At 44.4% G+C, this 22646-nt stretch overlaps 1 protein-coding gene across 1 annotated transcript in view; it reads left to right on the plus strand.

Moving 5' to 3' along the window:
- The window catches only part of LOC308328853 (ryanodine receptor 2-like), a gene marked incomplete at both ends in the record, with an annotated part of 110597 nt that overhangs the window by 24251 nt on the left and 63700 nt on the right, over nucleotides 1-22646 (plus strand). Inside the window, 24 exons of the mRNA XM_080782960.1 lie at nucleotides 1433-1607; nucleotides 1786-1994; nucleotides 3720-3906; nucleotides 4239-4377; nucleotides 5643-5754; nucleotides 6705-6865; nucleotides 7061-7220; nucleotides 7338-7424; nucleotides 7566-7792; nucleotides 9072-9285; nucleotides 10437-11090; nucleotides 11266-11466; nucleotides 12100-12211; nucleotides 12908-13051; nucleotides 14853-15129; nucleotides 15272-15386; nucleotides 16403-16535; nucleotides 17475-17578; nucleotides 18228-18363; nucleotides 18832-19003; nucleotides 19286-19394; nucleotides 20392-20512; nucleotides 20872-21041; nucleotides 21631-21851. Coding sequence (XP_080639086.1) covers nucleotides 1433-1607; nucleotides 1786-1994; nucleotides 3720-3906; nucleotides 4239-4377; nucleotides 5643-5754; nucleotides 6705-6865; nucleotides 7061-7220; nucleotides 7338-7424; nucleotides 7566-7792; nucleotides 9072-9285; nucleotides 10437-11090; nucleotides 11266-11466; nucleotides 12100-12211; nucleotides 12908-13051; nucleotides 14853-15129; nucleotides 15272-15386; nucleotides 16403-16535; nucleotides 17475-17578; nucleotides 18228-18363; nucleotides 18832-19003; nucleotides 19286-19394; nucleotides 20392-20512; nucleotides 20872-21041; nucleotides 21631-21851 — 4340 coding nt within the window. The remainder of the gene's footprint in view (nucleotides 1-1432; nucleotides 1608-1785; nucleotides 1995-3719; nucleotides 3907-4238; nucleotides 4378-5642; nucleotides 5755-6704; nucleotides 6866-7060; nucleotides 7221-7337; nucleotides 7425-7565; nucleotides 7793-9071; nucleotides 9286-10436; nucleotides 11091-11265; nucleotides 11467-12099; nucleotides 12212-12907; nucleotides 13052-14852; nucleotides 15130-15271; nucleotides 15387-16402; nucleotides 16536-17474; nucleotides 17579-18227; nucleotides 18364-18831; nucleotides 19004-19285; nucleotides 19395-20391; nucleotides 20513-20871; nucleotides 21042-21630; nucleotides 21852-22646) is intronic.

Genomic DNA, 22646 nt, shown 5'->3' on the forward strand with positions numbered 1-22646 from the left:
TCAATAGCTAAATTATAACAATGTTTAAAACACAAAAAGGGGTTCCTGCCCAAAATGGGTTAATAGTTTTAATACAGCATTAATATATGCTAGTTTTAATACAGCATTAATATTATGCTAGTCAATAGATAGTTTGTATTCATAATTTAACCCTGTTCCTATTTTGGGCATCTTGTTATACAGTAGGTGTAATCTTTGAAAAATCATTCCACACATTTTATTGAATATATGTTTTGTTTTTTCAATATTCAAAAAAATAGTGACAATAGCAGATCTATTTTCACTATTCATCGTGCAACAAAGTATATTGGGGCTTATGTGTTTATTATGTGCTTATATTGGGGCTTATAAATTATGACACTCCCGTGTCATAATTTGCGTCTTCACTTTTCTGTCCTAACTTTTGTCTTCAATGTTTGTGTTTACACAGACACGAAAAGCTGGGCTTAGGAGGGGCTAGCGCAGGGATATTCAATTGGCGGCCCGCGGGCCACATGTGGCCCGCGGAGCGCCTCCTTGTGGCCCCTGGAAGAATTTTGAAAAAAAAAAAAAAAAAAGCGATATTAAATGTGAGATTACCATAATGACAGTAATCATTAAAGGACCACTTTTCAACCTATCTTCATATAATAGGTCCTCACTAATAATCATGATAAAATGACACGTTTTTTTCTACTCGGTCTGTGTCACATAGGAGGGCTGTGGGCAGTTCAGAAACCCACCCAACAGTGACATCAATGGAGAATCCAAGCTAATAGAAACTGCAGGCTTTCTTGTCCTGAAAAGTTGCGAAAATGGAAGCCATCATTCTCACAATAATAAACCCTGTTAGGGTCCATTTGGTTCCATTTGTACACTCTCAGAGTTACAGACCCATAAGGGTCCATTTGATTCCAAACCATTTCCCTGGGGACCCCCTGGAACTGCCTCAAGGACCCTGGGGGTCCCCGGACCCCGAACCCCACTTTGGAATCACTGCTCTATGTAATGTTTGTGTGTGTGTGTGTGTGTGTGTGTGTGTGTGTGTGTGTGTGTGTGTGTGTGTGTGTGTGTGTGTGTGTGTGTGTGTGTGTGTGTGTCCGTCCAGCTGATGGTCGTTAATGTCAAAGCAATGCTGTTTATGCACTGTCAAAGGTGGCATATACCTGTATAGACATATTACCCTGCTCATTACTGTGTGGAAATATACATAAATCTTCGTGTTTGAGCACAAAAAGCATTTTGAGAACCCACAAATTTGCGCGCTTCGCGCGCACACTGTGCGGCCCCCCACACACAATCATTCTACAGTTGTGGCCCCCGGCCTAATCTAATTGAATACCCCTGGGCTAGCGCCTCTCAAAAATAAACGTTTTTACTCTCACCCTGTCTCTTTCTCTGTCTGTCTGTCTGCATCCATGTCTCTTTGTATCCCCCCTGCCATGACTTTCAGGCCCAGTGGTTCCATCAGGGTGGCGAGTCCCTGGGATGTCACTGGCAGAGAGGTGACGTGGTGGGCTGTTTGGTGGACATGGCTGAGCGAACCATGATGGTCACGCTCAACGGAGAGTTGCTGCTCAACGACAGGGGATCAGAGATGGCTGCCAGCGACTTTGATATCAGAGACGGTCGGCACCACTTTCTGACTAGGAATGCAGAAACTTTAAACATTCACCACCACCTCACTGAAGTTACAGAGAATCAGAGATATTTTGTCTAATGTAGCACCGTTACCTCCACGGCTTGTTCAGATATATTTAGCATTTATACATGCTTTATCAGTTTTATTTACTTTGTCTCTCCCAGGACTGCTGCCTGTGGTCTGTATGGGTGTAAACCAGGTGGGTAGACTGAACCTCGGCCGCCAGGTGGGCTCCCTGCAGTGTTTTACCATGTGTGGCCTACAGCAGGGCTACAGGCCCTTTGCCATCAACATGGCCAGAGACCCAACCCTGTGGATGAGCTGGAGACAACCACGGTTTACCTCCATACTTCCCAATCACCAAAACTTACTGGTTTGTTTCTATACATTTCATTTGCCAATTCTCAAGCACACAGGATAGTTCCAGAGAGAGAGAGAGAGAGTATATATTTTTCTGTCAATTGTTTTGCAACCAGCCTTGTACTATAATAATTAGGGATGCACCGAAAATTCGGCCACCGAAAATATTCGGCCGAAAATGGCTAAAAATGTATTTTCGGCCTATTCGGTTTCGGCTCAAATAGGCCGAAAATATATCACCGAATAGTCAAAACACTGGGTCGCTATAAACACAACACGCGATTGTCTTGAACGTAACCAGAGCGCTACGCATCTACCCCTCTCTCTCTCCCCAACTTCAGTCTCCCACACACACACACACACACACACACACACACGGAGCGTCTCTGTGGCTGCGATGCGCTCCGCGAAAACTGCGAGCTCATCAACAGGTTGCAAAATGCCCAAAACAGGTCCCAAAACATGGTATTTGTGAGCACCGCCACTGTCTATTCTTTTGTCGTATGACCAAAAATGCTCCCCAATGTCTGAATCTGTGAGCTTGCTGGCTACGACGGACGAACACTAGCAGTGTAGCACTAGCTCGTTAGCTCCTCCAATTTGTTCCACCTGTGTAGGCTACTGTAATCTCAGCAGCGCATTGAAGTGGACATAGGGCTAAAGCAGAAGCAGAACGTCCGTGAACGTTTTGCTTAACAATGAACAGTTGTTCAGTGCTGTTTAACTTTGGCAATATGTGATACTAGAGCCTAGAGAACATGCTAATATGGCTGCTAAATAAGAACGTTTTCCCCCCCATCAGCTAGCGTGCTATTGTGTGTGTGTGTGTGTGTGTGTGTGTGTGTGTGTGTGTGTGTGCGCGCGCGCGCGTGTGTGCGTGCCCACACAGACTGTGTGTAGGACAGTGGTTCTCATAGTGGGAGTTCCAGCTAGAGCTAGATAGTTAGAAAGTAAACCAAGTGGACCCTAAGGTTCTGTAACAGAGTGCAAAAATGGAACCAAATAGACTCTCAAAATTTACATTGATTTTACAATAGAAATAAAAAATAAATTGGGGTCCCAGAGATAGAAATGGAAAGAAAGACAGTCAGCTATACACGGTCAACATTACAGATAACAGTATCATTACAAGTACAAGGAATGGCAAATCAAATTGTATAAAAAACGGGGTAAAATATTAATTTTGAAGGAGTATTCATTTGTATTGTCTTTATTGTTAGTTACAACATGCCTACAATAACGTGAAGCATTTTTTTAAAGGTAATTGCAAAAAGGTGCCATAATCTGATTCATCGATTCATCGTTTAAATAATCGCCCGATGAATCGATTATAAAAATCCATAATCATGTCTTTTGCCATAATCAGGTAGCTTTACAACAAAGATGTATTCGGCTATTCGGTATTCGGTTTTCGGCCAACTGTTTCCTATATTCGGTATTCGGTTTCGGCCAAGAATTTCCCTTTCGGTGCATCCCTAATAATAATTCATAGGTCAGTCATTACATTAATTATGATAGGGAGCAGTGGCTCAGGGGGTAGAGTGGCCGGTAGAGTGTCTGGATGGGAACCGCGAGGTTCCCAGTTCCATCCCGGGATCCCCCAGAACCACTAATTGTTCCCCGATGTGCAGGTTGGTGCCTTGCATGGTATCCTCTGCCATCGGTGTATGAATGTGTGTGACACAGTGTGTCTGAATGGGTGAATGTATGTAATGCACAATCTATTCTCTCATTCAAGGTCACCAGAGTCAATGGGACAGGTGATGGTTCACCTATTCTGAGGGTTACCCAGCGCTCATTTGCACCCCAGAGTGGAAGCACTGACCTGGCCTTCTACCGTCTGAGCATGCCCATTGAATGTGCTCCTGTGCTCTGTAGCCCTGCAGCGGGCGCTCTGCCAGCCACCACCAACACCTTTTCTCCAGGTTAGGATCGCTTTGACTCACATTGTGCATAGTGCCAATGGCCACTTGTTCTACATTCTGTTGGGTCTTGCCACGGTTGAACAGAGAATTGAATGTGTTTGTAAACACCACTGAACACACTATTGACCCATTTTAACCTATAGCCTTGTTGGCAAATGACATCCGTTAGCAATTAAATCTAATCACACAATCGTTGTGTGAAAATGGGCTGAACTAAATAGCAGAGCAATCTCTCCTTGCCTTTTAATCCAGGCTGCTAATATTATGACCTTGCTTGGATGATTTTAGCTCCCCAGAGCACAACTGTAATTAACTTCCTTTTATCCTCTCAGGCAGGAAAGAGCTGGATGAGTTTCAGATGGACTCTGATTTTGCGGTGCTGATGAAGTCAGCGCACGGATTCACTGGCTCCAGAGACGAGCTCAACCACAAGGATCACAGCCATGACAAAACATCTAAACGTAAACAAAGGTAGCTGAAGGAGATGCTGTAACTGCTGTTGAATGAATGTTTGATGAATTGAACAAGGTGGACCCTGTTGTAAACAAGTGTAATGCGTAATTGGGTCGTCCACTCACAGTTAACAGTCTTTGTATTGAGTTTGTGCTTGAAATGTACTGTAATTCTGCAAACTGTTAATACATATCAATCAATCAATCAATCAATGTGGGGATGTGTGCTTTTTAATGTTGATGGGGAGGAACAAAAGCATTAACGTTAAGTGTTAGTGTAGCTTGAGTCAAGGGCGGAGGGTTCTTATAACGTCAGTGAGTGCTCCCCAGTCCCCCCCCCCCCCCCCACGAGTTTTTTTTCTTTTCGTTTGGTACTTTATTTACAGTTTGCTAATGAAGAGTATACTCTAAATATATTCTTTCAAATGAGGTTTGGCCTTATAGCTCAGTTTTTTAATTAATACATTTGCAACTATTTGAATAAAGGTTGTACACATCAGTGAAATTAACCACTGGGAAAATCCCTAATTGAGACAGTGCAAGCCACCACAGCTCATGAAACATATAGGCTGCATGGCTAACAGGGCTTAGTGCTTATACCCTCCTTTCTCTGGCTCTATGACTTATACGCCCATGAAAAATGGAAAATATAAATTTAATTGAGTGTATACCATTTGGAATTATACCAATCGGTTGAGATTTGGCTGATTATAGCCAAAGTTAGATATCAACTTTTTGCCTGACGGGCCATTGGGACTGTGACTTGCTCCCGTTGCATTGAGCGTTCAGCCTAGTGTCAATTGAATGTTGTAGTAGCCTACTCGCAGAACAAAAGCCACCTTATTAGCATTTTAATGAATACCTGTTCGCCCAACACCTCAGTGGCCCAAGCGCCCCCCACCCCCCGTAAAGGTGTGTGACTACGTGACAACTTGACCAGGGAGAGGGGAAATTTCAGTGGGTGCATATTGGCTTATTATTTTGCCAGTGGGTGCACAAGCTACCACGCACCCCCGGAGTTGACGCGCCTGGCTTGAGTAACTCTGCATGGAAGACCAGACGCCTGACATCTGCCTTGGTTTGGTTTCCCATGCGGTAGGCTCATGTAGATTTAGTTTGGTGGGATGTCAGTGTGTTTCCCAGTTTCACAGCAGTAAATGTAGCATATGACCTGTGTTTGAATCCACGTAATCTGAGTTCCCAGAAGTTTTATTTTTCGCCACTAGGGGGCAGAGAAAAACTAGAATCCACGGCTTTACAGGTGTATGTGTGTGTGTTCTACAGGTTCTTGCTGAAGAAGAAGCCAGACTTGGTCAAAACCAACTCAAATGCTCGTCTCCTTGAAGATGTCCTCCTTGACAAAGACACCTATGAACAACTTGTCCAGAGCTCTACAGTAAGCGCTGTCACTTTTACCTACCTTGAACAAAATCTACTATAATATTAATTTGGTTATATCTTTTTTTGGTTTTCTTGTCTTGTTTTTTTTACCTCAATCAGAATGCACAAAATCCACATCCACAATCCATTAGGCTCCAGCCCTTCACTTTGTAATGATGACATATGTTATTTTTTTTTTTACATCATAACTATATACAGTAGATTGAGCTTTGTGTTAGTTCAGGCCACATAGTCATATGACAATAATAAGCAACTAACCACATAAGCTGACAGCTCAGCTCATATGCCAATCACAATCATTGTCATGACAAGGCAGTCTTTTCTTAAATGATAGCCTCCAAATGCGGCAAATGTACGGTGACAAATAACCTGTTTCCCTTCCTCTTTCCCTACTCACTCTATACATCCTCACACTACAGTAATTGGCAAGCTGTCACCTCATCAGCCTGGTTCAGTGCTATAGTATTGATTGCTGTATCATTGTGTAGTGGCTGCAGGTTCTGTTCAGTCTGTACCCCACGCCTGGGGGGAGGGATTTTTGAGTGGTGCAACCACTCCAAGGAACAGCAATGTCCGTGTCCGCCTATCTATGTGACGTTAACCCATGCACCTATGTGACTGTGAGCACGAGTATGACTATTAGTACCATTAGGGGCGCTGTTGTGCCAGAAACAGAGAGAGACTGTGCAGCACTGTTGCCTGCTAATGAGAGAGAGAGAGAGGAGGGGAGTTGCACCACTCAGTTCACACAGGTGTGATTTTTTCATGCACTCTGCTTTATCCTGCTTGTTTCAGAATGAGCACGGGGGTCTGAAGTTCTAAACTTAACCATAACACCAAACATGAATGTATTGCATTGTTTAAGCAGTTAACTTTGATGCGAGTAGTCTGAAATGAAATGAAGGAAATTGACTACAATTGAAAAATGTCCTCTCTCCTTCTTAGTATTATTACTCGGTGAAGGTACTCCCAGGTCAGGAACCATTCAACGTGTGGGTGGGCTGGGTGACCTCGGACTTTCACCAACAGGACCTGAGCTTTGACTCTGACACAGCCCGCACTGTGACACTTACCCTCGGTGATGAGAGTGGCAAGGTCCAGGAGAGGTCTGTGTACAAGAATAGTTCAGATATTAGATGTTTTGAGATTTTTAAGTAGATACAGTTGATGTTTTGATGTGCCATTGTTTTGTGACTTTATAGTGCATTTTGCTTTGATTTAAACACTCCAGTACTTGATGCCTCATTGCTTCTTCATGACCAAGTAGCCATTTAACATATCACCATTCTTTCCCTCTGCAGTGTTAAGCGGAGCAACTGCTACATGGTGTGTGCTGGGATGGCTAACGGCTTGTCTCAGAGTAGGAGAAGTACAGGGCTGCAGATTGGCTGTGTTATTGACACAGCCACTGGCCTGCTAACCTTTACATCCGGTGGATTTGAGATGGCTACCTTCTTTCAAGTAGGTCACATTGTTTGTCTTCTCTTACATATTTTAAGTATCAGTACATCAAGTATATTTTAATTGTCATTGTCAGCAGTGTGTTTCACAGAATTGTTATTTCTGCACTGTAACCAGGTGGAGCCTGGCACTAGGTTGTTTCCTGCTGTTTTTGTCAAGCCTACCTGCAGAAACATGTTTCAGTTTGAGTTTGAACGCATCAAGGTAACATAGATTTCCCCATCTGTGGATGCAATACAACCTGCTCCACTTTATAACTGTACCACAATGTGGTTCCATTAAGTCTCTGTACTATTTACACCTTTGTTTGCTTATCTCTGTATTTGTTTTCTCTTGTCTGTACAGAATGTGATGCCGTTGTCAGCAGGTCTGTTCCGTAGCCAGAGAAGGAACGCCACTCCCCAGTGCCCTCCCAGGCTGCAAGTTCAAGAGCTCCGGCCTGTCCTGTGGACCCGGGTGCCTGACAACATGCTCAGGGTGATGGCAGCCAGGCCAGATGAGCGCCATGGCTGGAGGATCCAGTGCACTGAGCCTCTGCAGGTCATGACCCTTCACATCCCAGATGAAAACAGGTTAGAGGGAGAAAAATTCCTTTAGAAAATCTGGATAAAAGTCAATTATTAACCCATCCTGACAGTTTCCTGAAAAAGCTATGTTTCTATGTCAGTCGTTCTTCGATTTTTCGAAAATAGCAGACCTACAAGCTCGTAGCGCGCTACGAGCTTGTAGATCTGCTATTTTTCAATAGCTAAAGCATAACATAATGCTAACACCAAAAGGGGTTCCCGCCCAGAATGGTTTAAGCTGCAATTGGTATAATTGTCATGTCATACCATGATTCGATCCGGGTCTTCCATATGAGAGACCAAATTTATACCGCTCATTCTCAGTGGAAGGAGAAGTGTCTCTCTGCAGTGCACAGGCGCCTAGGGAATGCCCTTTCTATGGGAACACCTACAAACCTAGTGATATGGTCACCCAAGGCACGTGGGAGCCCTGGTTGTATTTCATACAACATCCTGAGAATTGGTGCCGGGAGAGTGCTGGTTTTGTTCTACTCGACGTCCTGCATACAGTATGTTGGAAAAGGGAGAGGGCTCATTTTGTTCCTGCGTATGTGCAATTTCTAAATGCGTGAAAACCTATTCCATCCATCATGGCTTGCCATTTTAACTCAGAAAGCATGCTTGTCATCGCACAAAGCCATCGGATGACAGGGCTGGCACTCATGATTGTCATGTCCTCTGCTCCTCGCTGTCAAAGCGCCTAAGTTGTTTTCCATTAGTAAGCCTTGCCTAGCCATGATGCCCATAGGGCAGGAGCCAATCCCCTGTTTCTGTAGCGTGAGGCAGCTTGATGTACAAGTACACCCCCTGGACATGATGTACAAGTACACCCCCTGGACATGATGTACAAGTACACCCCCTGGACATGACGCTAGTACTGTATGTCGCAGGGATTACCCCAATCCAACCCTTGATGCTGAGTGCCAAGCAGGGAGGCACTGGGTCCCATTTTTACGAGTTTTTGGTATGATTCCGTCAAATTGAACCCCAACCTCCCAGTCTCAGGGCAGACACTCTGACCACAAGGCCACTGAGCTGGTTTTGTTTTCCATTATTATATTTATTCCGCCAGGCGGGAGACAGAAATTATGTTTCTGCCTCTCTCTGTGAGTGTGTCTGTGCTCAACTAGGCCAATACTATACCCCAAACCTTTCAAACCTATAACTCTTGAACCGTAGGTCGTACAGTCAAAAACAGTGGAGCTTTCAGGAGATAAATGGGTTGGGGTTGAAAAGGTCTTCCAAGGGATTCCAGGTTGACGATGGTCTTGTCTCTACTCTCTAGGTGTGTGGACATCCTGGAGCTGTCTGAACTCAGTGACCTTATGACCTTTCACCACCGCACCCTCCTCTTCTACTGCGCCCTCTGTTCCCTTGGCAACAGCAGAGTATGCCACGCCCTCTGCAGTCACCTGGACCAATCACAGCTTCTCTACGCCATTCAGAGTCCCCACCTCCCTGGGCCACTCCGCTCTGCGTTCTACCAGCTGCTCATCCAGGTTAGGGGCCCCGTTTACAGCGAGCATCAACATACATTTTGTATTCGGATTGTGTTTACATATGATATAGATTCCCCAAACAGTGCGTCGGGACCATAGACTGTAAAGAATATGGACAAAGCGTTCTCCGGGTCTGATATGGACGTAAAATGAAGCCTGTCAGTCCTTGAATTGTAAATCGCCATCTTTCTAGATCTGTTTTGGCCCAGCTGGCCATTGGCTGGCCCAGACAACAAGGCAGGACTTCCCCCTTCTTCTTCGTTGGTTTTTATTTTGACTCGAGTGGGTGGGGGATCCCGATCATAGACTGTAACGGTAGCCACGCCCCTCAGAACATACGCGACTTTATGGTCATTTCTTAAATAAATGGGACCATAATTTTCCAAAAAGAATATTATGACATTAGAAATGAGACTTTAAACTAGTGACTGGAAGCAGAAAGTATTCATGACCATGTTTATTACGGTAATACAGTCTAGGTGAAGTTGGGCCCAAATACATGGATCTCTATGGAGCTATGGGGTTTTTTGGGCCCAATGACATTATATGAACTTTCAGGAAATCCCAGTTTCCTTAGTGGCTTCACAAAATATCTGTCTGATTGCCCCCCTGGTCGGGACCCATGTTTGGGTCACGGACCAATATCTCCTTATTTCAAATTATTTAAAAAAAAGTTTTAACAAAGGTAATAGAGCATGCACTTCCACTCTAGCCCAGGTGCTGGACAAAAGGCAGTACCAGAGGAAAAAATGGAGTCTGCAACACCGGTATGAAAACTTCTTCTTCATTCCTGAAGAAGATCCTAGTGAGCCGAGTTTCCATACCGGTGTTGCGGACTCTATTTTATCCTCTTAAAAAAATGATTTATTTCATAAATAAAATCGAAAATAATTTCGATAAATAAAAAAAGAAAGAAAAGAAAACGTTTAAGAAGTATTGAAAATGTGCTTTGTAGTTCTGCTATTTTCCTGTGCAAATTATGTCTAATTTCTCTTTTGGGTCTTGAGCTAATACGTTTGGGAACCAGTGAACCATGACCACTGATCTGGCGGGATTATACAGCTGTATCCACAGTACCACACAACACAAATCTGATTTCTCACTTACACAATACACAGCTGATTTAGACTATTATTGCTATTTGTTTCTAGGTTCACCTCAGCGCCCACATGGCGGCTCGTCTAATGATGAGCCAGGAGTACATCGTCCCGATGACAGACCAAACCAGGGTTATCACCCTCTACCCTAGCCTGGCCAGCGGCGGTGTCAGAGGAGACCGTCGACCTTCACAGGGCATCCCTAGCATGGGCCTCAGCACCTCCCTCAAACCCCAGATGAACTCCTCCTCACCTTGCTTTGTCAGGAGCAACAGAATAGTCGGAGATGGTGAGACGACATATACGGACAGCCCAGAAATCCCCCTGGACGTACTGAAGACCCTGGCCCTGGAGATGCTCACCACGGCCGTGCGCGCCGTGGGGCAGGGCGTGAGGGACCCTGAAGGGGGTAGCGTTGAGCGTCTCCTGGTTCCCCTCATCAGGTTGGTCTACACGCTGCTGGTCATGGGCGAGTTTGGAGATGAGGACCTGGGGAAAGTGCTACGACTGATAGAGCCTAGAGTATTCTCCAGAAAAGATGAAACCCATGAAGTGGAAGTGGTAGAAGAAGAAGGGGAGGAGGAAGAGGACAAAGAGGCTAGTGATGGTGAATGTAAGATGGAGCAGGAAGGGGACAAAGACAAGAAAGAGGACACGCCCAAACCAGGGCTTCTTCAGATGAAGCTTCCAGAAGCTGTCAAACTTGAGGTGAACATGCAGGTTACTCACATGTAATATAATGTATTTCATATTGTTTCAACTATGCCTGGGAAATATATGTTGAATCCTAATAGGACATATTTCAGCTACAGTATATCTCAATATAAATCATTTAGAATTTGAATCATAAAGCTGGTGAATAGCAAAGTCTGTCTGTCCGCAGCTCTGCCAGGTGCTGTCTTACCTTTGCGACTGCCAAGTGCGCCACAGGGTGGAGGCTGTGGTGTCCTTCTCTGATGCCTTCGTCGGCAGGCTGCAGGACAACCAGCGCTTCCGCTACAAGCAAGTCATGCAGGCACTCAACATGTCCGCCGGTCTCACTGCCCGCAAGACCAAGGAGTTCCGCTCACCTCCACAGGAACAGGTCAGTGGAGGGAAGCTGGGAAGGGCTGGAGCAGAATGATGATGGAAAGGTTTTTAGCTGTTAAGCTGGGATTTGGGCATTATGCAATTATGGTTCAAATGAGCCATTTTAATTTAGATGAATTTGGATTAACTCCAGGATTACAGTGAGATTAATCTAGATTATTATTTTTTTATCTATGCCCACCACTAATATATATATATATATTAAATAAATATAAGAAATCACAACTAGAATATACCGGTAGGTAAATGTTAGCTATTTATGCTGCCCACACCTACTACTGTTAGTACTTAGGTGTTTGCACACTGGTGCGTGTTTTCGGCCAAATATCGGAGAGAAATTCGGAGGACGTAAAAAATTTAATCAACCTCACTTTATGCAAATCACGTTTGCACAGTACACAGTACACTGCTGAATATTTCATATAAAGTTTTTCGCACCAGGTCGATTTTATCAGTTTTCCGCAGCTGTCTAGTGGGGTGTTGGAGACAGGCTGACAGCTATTGATAGCCTACTACTTTCAGATCCACAAAACGCAGTGAATTCGGGTCATCAAATCTAATTTCGCTGTGGAACTTTCACCATATCTTCTATGTCTGCGTGCGTTTGTATGATGTGCACCTATTTCAGATCAACATGCTGCTGAGCTTCCGAGAGGAGACACAGCCAGATAACTGCCCCTGCCCAGAGGAGATCAGAGAGCTACTGCTAGACTTCCACACCTGCCTTATCACACACTGTGGTAAGATCACAATGTCTCACCTTGTAACACCATGCCTGATCCACTACAGTGGATATTCTCTCTCTCTTTCTGTCTCAGCGTGTTCAGATTTCGGGTAATTGTGTGGGTGATATAGGCTGTTCCCCCTTCTCTCTCTCTCCCTCCCAATCTCTACCTAATCCTCTCTCTCTGTCTCTTGTCACATTTTCTCTCTCTGCACAGTGCACATGGTTTTTGAGGGGCGCTAGCCCCTCCTATGTTCAGCTTTGAGACACTAGTGCTTTTAGAAAGCACTAGTCAAAAAACAGAGGTTTTTTGATAAGTTCCCCCTCCCTATCTAATTATTGGACAGTATTAGGATGTTGATATTATATTAACTTTGTATTAATCTTTAGGGCCCATGGAAAACATGGAATACATAGCAAGTTATGAAGTATTATAATACTTGATAGTATAAGTCATTATAATAAAGTTTATAATGTTGTTTATAAAGTATAAGGATTATTTATCGGCGCTTATACACTATTTAATTATACATGTTTATGAGAAGATTATAATATCTTATAAGTGTGTTCATAACGTGGGATGCATAGCAAGTGTTAGTCTCAGACTAGCACGAGTACAAGAGAGGTCATCCTTGAGATGCGACGGCTCGAGGACATGCTTAATAATGACAGCCGTTGGAAATAGCCCTCTTCCTTTGCTGTCCTTCTACAGGTATTGAAATAAACCCTGAGCCAGAGAATGACAAGGGCGTTGAAATATCCATGATGGACCGACTCCTCAGCATGGTGGGGAGCGTCACTCAACTGAAGCAGATCCGCACAGAGACTGAGTTGGACAGTGGACCACAGAGTTCCAGTAAGTGTAACATCTACTGTAACTACTAACAAGGTTTGTTTCCCATTTGTCTTATCATCTGTCCTTTGGTTAATAAGTATTATGCTGTATCACAGAATTAGCAGTCCTGTACTATTATCTACGTTATTATGCCAACAGTTATCTGTACATTTTTACAGTTGCGTTGTCAGTGCACTTTGTGCGCCACAGTAAAGTTCTCGCATGAATTTCATGCTTTGCAGCATTTCTGATTCATATACAGTACCAATGTTATTGAGTGTTTCCCCAAGGCATTTCAGCTGAGGTGCACGGCACCGAGCTGCACATGCACTCCGTAGAGTTAACTTAATGTGACTTCTGACTGCCAGACGTTGGAGGAGCTAGCATCTATCAAAAATATCAGCTGTGATATAGCTTACAGCCTGCCTGGAAGCTGCCCAGCTTTTCATTTTGCTGGGCATCTGAAAGAAGAGCTTTTGGCATAGGGAAATTCACTGAGACGGATCCCATTGATGATTAGCTGCAAACAGATGGCACATTATGTTTTGAAATTAGCCCCCTAGGGAGGGCGGGTGCAGCCATGGACCAGGTAAAAGCTTGGTCTTAGTAGCTTTCTCTCCACATCTCCACTTTCAGCAACTGTTTGGCAGAATATACTGAGTGTAGCTCAAGTAATGAGGTAGGTGTGAGCCAATCTAATGCAGAATTCCTACACATTGATGCGTTCGTATTATATTCCGCTATTTGTGTAGATTTTCGTCTTACACAAACATTAAATTCCCATTGACAATTAATGGAGACTTTACGTTATATGTAGACGAGCAAATTGGCTATTTTTGTCCTACACAAAGATTAAAAAATATACGTCATGATGTACGATGACAAGAGCGCCCCTCACTTCACACGGGTGTGATTTTTTTTAGGAGTGAAGTAGTACTACTACTAAAAATACATAATGATGTAACAATAATGGCTTTAGTCAACCACACTATCTCTAGGTCGTCCTCAGACGAGCCCTCCATCGTTGCTTCCAGTCATCCCGGTTCTCCATACATCGGTCCAGCTCGTTGGTGCTTTGCGCTCCTGTGTTGTTTTTTTATATATATAATTTTTATCCCACGCGTTTGTAACGCCTATTTTCATCCAGTGTCAATTATCTAATGTAATCCTGGCCCTCCGCCAACCTGGGGAGAGACCTCATGCTTCCTTCAATGCATGAGCGTCCAAGCCGCTTCTTATCACCTGACGGGGGGAGTTTCCCCGGTTGGATATAGCGCGTGGAAGGAACACGTTATTCTAACCAGTTCCTTAACTCTCCATCAGGCCTGGGGAGGCAGTTTAGAGACCAGGATTACTGCATGTTTTTTGTGAGGGTACCTACCCTAGGAGAACATGCAAACTCCACACAGAAAGGCCCTTTTGCCAGCCCCACCTAGGATATGGGCACTGATGACGTGGAGGAGAGAACGGGCCCACAGCATCCCCAGTGGGAATCGAACCCAGGACCTTCTATGTAGCTGTGAGGCGACAGCTACCGACTTTGCCACCATGCCCCCTGCCTCGTTCTTGAGCACACCCACTGACCCACATATATTAATGTGGGATGTTCCCGTGTGTTTGTTCTCACAGCACTAGTTTGCTAGCTGGTTGCTAGCTCTTGGTGTCTTTGCATGGCAGTGTCCTGCTAGTCTCATTCTCCTGGCTGCTATTTTCCAGCATTCACTGCCGTATCGGAGAACGGACTCTACCAGCTACACAACTACTACACGGCTACTTCTTTTAACCCCACTTACCATGTACTGGTACCTTTTCTTCTTCCCAGTGTCCCTCCAACAGCTGATCTCAGGAACGATAGTGCGATGGGCGCAGGAGAGCGTAATGGAGGACCCAGAATTGGTGAGGACCGTGTTCTCGCTGCTACATCGCCAGTATCAGGGCTTAAGCGGACAAATGGGAGGGCCACTCCGCCGGACCTACACCATCAGCCAGGCCTCGGTGGAGGATACCGTCTCCCTCCTGGCCTCCCTGGGCCAGATCCGCTCCTTGCTCAGTGTCCGCATGGGCAAAGAGGAGGAGAGGCTCATGATCAGGGGACTAGGGTACGGAGAAATTGGAATGCCACTTTACTAACTCTAAGGATTTGTGCTGGGAAATGATGAAATGTTGACAAACTGTACATATTAGACCTTTGTCTCATATACAGGAATGTTTACCTTTTATGTCTCTTTTTTTTGTGTGCAGGGACATCATGAACAATAAAGTTTTCTACCAGCACCCCAACCTGATGATGGCTCTGGGGATGCATGAGACAGTGATGGAAGTAATGGTCAATGTACTGGGGGAGGGAGAGTCCAAAGTGAGTAATGGTCAATGTACTGGGGGAGGGAGAGTCCAAAGTGAGTAATGGTCAATGTACTGGGGGAGGGAGAGTCCAAAGTGAGTAATGGTCAATGTACTGGGGGAGGGAGAGTCCAAAGTGAGTAATGGTCAATGTACTGGGGGAGGGAGAGTCCAAAGTGAGTAATGGTCAATGTACTGGGGGAGGGAGAGTCCAAAGTGAGTAATGGTCAATGTACTAGGGGAGGGAGAGTCCAAAGTGAGTAATGGTCAATGTACTGGGGGAGGGAGAGTCCAAAGTGAGTAATGGTCAATGTACTGGGGGAGGGAGAGTCCAAAGTGAGTAATGGTCAATGTACTGGGGGAGGGAGAGTCCAAAGTGAGTAATGGTCAATGTACTGGGGGAGGGAGAGTCCAAAGTGAGTAATGGTCAATGTACTAGGGGAGGGAGAGTCCAAAGTGAGTAATGGTCAATGTACTGGGGGAGGGAGAGTCCAAAGTGAGTAATGGTCAATGTACTGGGGGAGGGAGAGTCCAAAGTGAGTAATGGTTAATGTACTGGGGGAGGGAGAGTCCAAAGTGAGTAATGGTCAATGTACTGGGGGAGGGAGAGTCCAAAGTGAGTAATGGTTAATGTACTGGGGTAGGGAGAGTCCAAAGTGAGTAATGGTTAATGTACTGGGGGAGGGAGAGTCCAAAGTGAGTAATGGTCAATGTACTGGGGGAGGGAGAGTCCAAAGTGAGTAATGGTCAATGTACTGGGGGAGGGAGAGTCCAAAGTGAGTAATGGTTAATGTACTGGGGGAGGGAGAGTCCAAAGTGAGTAATGGTCAATGTACTGGGGGAGGGAGAGTCCAAAGTGAGTAATGGTCAATGTACTGGGGGAGGGAGAGTCCAAAGTGAGTGGTGTAACTTTTACTTTATTGAACGTCAATTGTTAGATTGTCTTGCTGTTTTCAGTAGGATTTTCATGAGTTTCATCTCATCTTATTCTGCATCCGTTTTTCATGTTATTTCTGTCGTTTCTCCTGCTAGGAGATCAGCTTTCCCAAAATGGTGGCCCACTGTTGTCGTTTCTTGTGCTATTTTTGCCGTATCAGCCGCCATAATCAGGGAGCCATGTTTGACCACCTCAGCTACCTGTTGGAGAACAGCAACGTTGGGCTAGGTTAGTCCTACTCCATCACAACTCTTGAGTTTGTGTATTCACTACTTTTACATTACAAACAATCTCACCCATAAGGTCAGTTAATTATTCTAGTATTGTATCAAACTACTGTAACAAGTACTTTTACTTTCAACACACTGTACAACATCTACAGTGGTCTGGCATGTTTATAGGACATTCCATTTTCCAAAGAGTGTGCAGTATGTTCCCTCAACCCTAACCTTAATTTCAACCCCCCCAAAGCTAAACTGAGAACATTATGGCTGAGGGAACATAGAGCTGAGGGAATATAGGGCTGACACCTTCCAAAAGCATACAAATCTACTTGCATTTGAAACTTGCATTTTTCTTCTCAAAGTGCAGATTTATTTCAAAAGTCTAGCTGAAAATAAATAGGCTTTGGAGAAAAGACTGAAGACTATATTGAGACGTCCATACATTATTAACTCTTACCGCCAACACCCCATCTGGTGTCTGAATATTGTGTACTCCAGGACAAGCTTGTTTTGACCCAAAAAGAAGAATCCAAGATATTCTATTCTATTCGATTCTAAAAACTGAATTCTGATAGACAGCATAAGCCAGCAGAATCTTCATTTCATTTTTTTTCTTTGTTGGTTTTCATCGCACCCGAACCGGAGTGCGTAGAGAAGACAGTAATCAATTTATATTAAATTAGGCGTCAAAAGGCAATATCAGTGCAGAGGGCGTTTGGACCATGGGAGGCATCAAAAGGCTCTCGGCGGTAAAAGAGTGATGATGTTTAAGCCAACAATAATTGTGAGTTATTCACATAGGTTCAGTATCATTTTAATTGCTTTGGAGAAAATGTAAACAGATGCAAAATCTAAAAGTAACGCCATTAACATCAGATGGTGTATGCACAGTATGGCTCATAGTAATGAATAGATAATGGCATAATTATCCTCATTTCCTCAGCCTCTCCATCCATGCGTGGTGCCACTCCTCTGGACGTAGCAGCAGCCTCTGTTATGGATAACAATGAACTGGCCTTAGCACTGAGGGAGCCGGACCTAGAGAAGGTGACTTCATTCTCTCACATCCTCTGTATTTTATTTAAATTTTGGTGTAATTTTGAGGTACCCAGCCCAGCCCCCCAAAAGAGAGAGAGAGAGAGAAAGAGAGAGAGAGAAACACACACACACACACACACACACACACACACACACACACACACACACACACACAGACAGACAGACAGACAGACAGACAGACAGACAGACCACTGTGCATGCATGGCAGGCTTTAAGGCTTTCCACAGCTACCCCACAACACAGCATCACTCATGTCTGCAGTGCAGACAGCAGAGCAGAAGCTCTCAATGTTTAACCATAATAATAAATATACAATAACTAAACATAAATTTCACTTGAATCGTAATTTTCGGGCAGCGGCTCACTTGCAGGCCGCGTCGTGGTTGACGGCGGAGACAAAAATGGAGCCCAGACTCAACATTTCAGCCTCCTAGATAAAGACTGTAGCCAAGGGTGGCTGCCTGCCACGGCCACCAGGGTGTGAATTTGCGGCGATGCCCCAATAATCGGTTTTGTTCCCAATATACTGTATCTATCATGCCAAATGTGGCAGATCTATTACAAAGTGAACAATGGGTTAGCTATGCCACCCCACTCTGTACCGTACCTGATTCTTCTCTCCATATCCCCTCCCCAGGTGGTTCAGTACCTAGCTGGCTCTGGTCTCCAGAGCTGTCCACTGCTGGTGACTAAAGGCTACCCTGACATTGGGTGGAACCCGGTGGAGGGTGAACGTTACCTGAATTTCCTGCGCTTTGCCGTATTCTGCAATGGTATCCAATGAGATCTAAATTATTTGAATGTCCTCTTATTTCAGCAAATGATACAGCCACCGCTTTCACCAAAGTCCCCATACTTTACAAATTCTTGAACATACTGCACTTCAATGTGAATGTTACTTTTATGTACATGTTACTTAAAAGTAGGTAGGTATGAACTGTAGGTAGCTATTAAAATGATTGTGACGTACTAAAAAAAACATTGCCTTTATTGTCATAACATTTCCATATACTGTAGTATAATAATGGAGGTTTAGTGTATGGATTGGAAGCATAGACTGTAAAAATGAATATTGGAAGATTAGATGCTTTACTGAAACTATAGACCTAGTTTAAAACTCTTGAATCTTGCGGGAATTCACATGAATAGATCACATACAAATGTCCTTTAAAAAAAGATGTGCAATCTGGTCCAATCGGTATTTGATCTTTCTCGTCCCATGTTCTGTTTGTCCGCCTCAGGGGAGAGCGTGGAGGAGAACGCCTACGTGGTGGTGAGGCTGCTGATTCGCAGGCCAGAGTGTTTTGGCCCCGCCCTGCGAGGAGAGGGCGGAGACGGCCTCATGGCTGCCATGGAGGAGGCCATCAGGATCTCGGAGGACCCTTCCATGGACGGACCTGTCACTACATTCCAGTGAGTCTATGGGCTCCATTTTCCTCACCGCTAAACCCCTTATCCCTAAACTTATTTTTGTATTTTTTTTACTATTTTGAAAAACATTTTTGAATAGTTCAACTAGCCAATCTACCGTACATTGACACGCTGTGAGCATGTAGACTGGCCATTTTAACTATTGAAAAATGTTTTGCAAAATAGTAAAAAATAGGCAAAGAAGTTTAGGGATAAGGGGTTTATCGGTGACGAAAATGGAGCCCATACTATGTGTCTAATGTAACCACTGTTCCCCCCCAACAGAAATCTCTGTCAGGATATTGGTGATGACTTCATCCATATGGGACACGCCATCATGAGCTTCTACTCGGCCCTTATTGACCTGCTAGGTCGCTGCGCTCCAGAGATGCATGTGAGAGAGTTTTCCTTTTCTTCAACGCCACTCCCCAGTCAATACCCCCTATTGAATTCTATTTATAGTTCACCAGCAAATTGGCCGTCATGGGTGATTACTGAGGGATGAAGGTGATGGAGGACGGGATTGACTGTTCATTAGTAAACCTTTCACATCAGAGAGCGTTTGATACATTTACACGGATTCTAAAAATGTCTTCTACATCCTGACAGTTTTCTGAAAAAGCTATGTTTCTATGTCAGTCGTTCTTTGATTTTTCAAAAATAGCAGACCCATTCGCAACCGGTGGTGCGCTATGAGCTTGTAGATCTGCTATTTTTCAATAGCTAAATTATAACATAATCTTTAAAACACCAAAAGGGGTTCCCGCCCAAAATGGGTTAACTCAGAGAAGGTACAAATGTAACTAATGTTCACTCTCATTCTACATTCACATAGCGGTGACAGACGCTGCAAAATGACCAAGCATGACAAGCTGTAATGCTGCTGAGTCACAATTATTGACGTGTTGCTCAAGCTACTGTGTAAATGAAGAGGGCAGGGTTAAATGATACAGGGACCTGGTTAACGGCAAGATTAATTCTTCCATTTACAGAACGGAGCAGGAATTGTGGGGAGAGGGAAGGTGAGTGATTGAGCATTGAAAAAGGGCATAATTTTGTAGCTTTTTACCGCTGGCTCCCATTGCAAATGGAGCCTAGGCCCGGTCCACTGGAGTAGCGGTCGGGGTATACCTATAGACTCAACGTAGCCTGGTTCGAGTCCCGATGCCCATTGCTGCGTGTCACTCCCCAGCTCTCTCCCCATTTCCTGTCAACCTGCTATATTATCAATAAAGGCACAAATCTTTAAAAAATACAATGTGGTGAGTCCAGCTGAGATATGAGCCTAATATATGCTCTGTTGCAATGTGGCGTACGGAAAATAGAAGATTCATAAGCTCAGTAGCCTGTAGCTTGGCTATTTTTGTTAAATCAGGTTTAATGTTCTCCAGCTGATCCATGCAGGGAAGGGTGAAGCCATCCGCATCCGAGCCATCCTCAGGTCTCTCATCTCCATCCAGGACCTGGAGGGGATCATCAGCCTCCCTTTCCAAATCCCTGTTTTGGCCAAAGGTAAGAACACTGTGTCTGCACTAAAGCCTCATTTATTTTTCCTCATTATGAAGGAAAAATAAGCAGTGAGTGAAATTTAAATTAGGCTTTACTTGTAGGGCTGCAACTTTCTGTCTCAGTTAATCTTTTGATAGTTTTTTGGATTATTCAGTTAATCTATACTCTATGAGATTAATTTGGATATGAGGGTAAAACAAGGTAAAAAGTACAAAGTTCGGGTAATGTTTTCTGAACCCAAATGACTTTATGTTTAGTTGAGATCACTGATCCAGTTTTGCAGTTGGTGGGAACACATTTTAGTATCAACTGAATCACACAATCAAAAACCTAGGCTTGTTTACATTGTTGGTTCCCACCAGACGGCACGGTGCTGGAGCCGGACCCAGCTGCAGTGTTCTGTCCAGACCACAAAGCAGCCATGGTTCTTTTCCTTGACCGGGTCTACGGTGTCCAGGACGAGGGCTTTCTTCTCCACCTGCTGGAAGTGGGTTTCCTGCCCGACCTGCAGGCGGCCGCCTCGCTGGACACTGTGAGGGACAGATTCATCTCCACTGCCGCAGTCGCCTACTGGACACCTCCGCCTTAACACCACTGGGCTGATCGGCTGTGACTTAGCATTGATCCACAACACCTGTGACTATCACCTGCTACATTACACACAATCTACACCCCCTGACTTCAGCTGCGACTTGGCTTGTCACATCATTAACTGTGTTTACCCATTGATTATCACCACTGCAGAGATTATACTGTTGTTAATATGCCGCTGAGATCCTCATAATGACTTGAAGTGTTTTTTTTATAACCCACTGCACTGGAAAAAGTTAAACACGACACGCTTGATCAGCTTAATCAGTGTTGTGGGTATCACTCAAACAATACTGATTCAATTACATTGTTTTCTTGAAGCATGTTTGTAATCGCTGCAGTCTAAACTCCTGGCCACTAAGAGGCAGTGTTGGACACACCGCATCAAACCATTGATGGATAACCTGTTGTAACCACTTCCTCTCATATATATATATATATATATATATTTGAAAGCAATTACAATTAGATTGTTGTTGCTACATATCTCTTCTTTCTCTTTCTTCTGTTTATGTTCTCTTCCTTTGCAGACGGACCTGGGCTCCACTGACATGGCCCTGGCCCTCAACAGGTACCTGTGCACAGCCGTGCTGCCCCTGCTCACCAAGTGCTCGGCTCTGTTCTGCACCTCAGAGGGCCAGTCCGCATTGGTCGACAACCTCGTCCAGGCCATCTACCGCCTGTCCAGGGCCGTCAGTCTGACCAAGGCTCAGAGAGACTCCATCGAGGACTGCTTACTTGCAGTCTGCAGGTAGGCCCATGCAGCGCTCCGGGGCTGAACGAACGTGTTGAAGTGGGTCATAGGGTTCCATGGCTGTGGTTGTAGAAAAATACTAAAACATTTATTCAGCCTCCGTTTGCACAGAGGAATATCAATATTTCAGAAACTCTATTGCATTATGCAATATAGTATAAAATATTATACGCGTGCGTGTTAGTGTTAGTGTTTCTTTCTTTTTCTTTTTGCATTATTTTTCCTATTATACTAAAAGTAGTTATTTGCTTCAGTTCATCAAATCAATCTTCGTTGATTGATTTGATAACTGAAGCAAATAGACAAGCATAGACACCTTTTTGAAAGCAGTAAAACAATATTAGAATTCAGTGAAGGCCAAAGAGTTACCTCATGTATATTTATGGTTTTAAAGGGAAACAAAGAATGAATGAAGTGAATAAAGTATTCTCACTGCTTTAAACCCGAGCGGGCTTCATCATATTGAAGGTGACTGGTTCTAAATTAAATGTCGGAATGACTTTTTTTATTTACTCACAAAATCTTGCGCTCGGGGTCTGTGTAGCACAGGGGACTGAGGTTCAATTCCTCTGCGGTGCCTATGGCTCGCCCGGGTGATCCAATGAATACAATTGCCCGTGTCTGTGGGTGGGAAGCCGCCATGGGATTGTGTGTGTATTTGCCACTGCACTAGTGGAGATTAAGTGATCTTCGAGTCGCTACACGTCATGTTTTCCAGGTGAAGAAAACAAGTGACTGACATGTGGTTGCCTATGCTCTCAACAGGCCAACCGTGAGGGTTAGCAGCCACAG

This window comes from Protomyctophum bolini (assembly GCF_963924005.1).
Source record: "Protomyctophum bolini genome assembly, chromosome: 14".
NCBI classification, from domain to species: Eukaryota; Metazoa; Chordata; class Actinopteri; order Myctophiformes; family Myctophidae; genus Protomyctophum; species Protomyctophum bolini.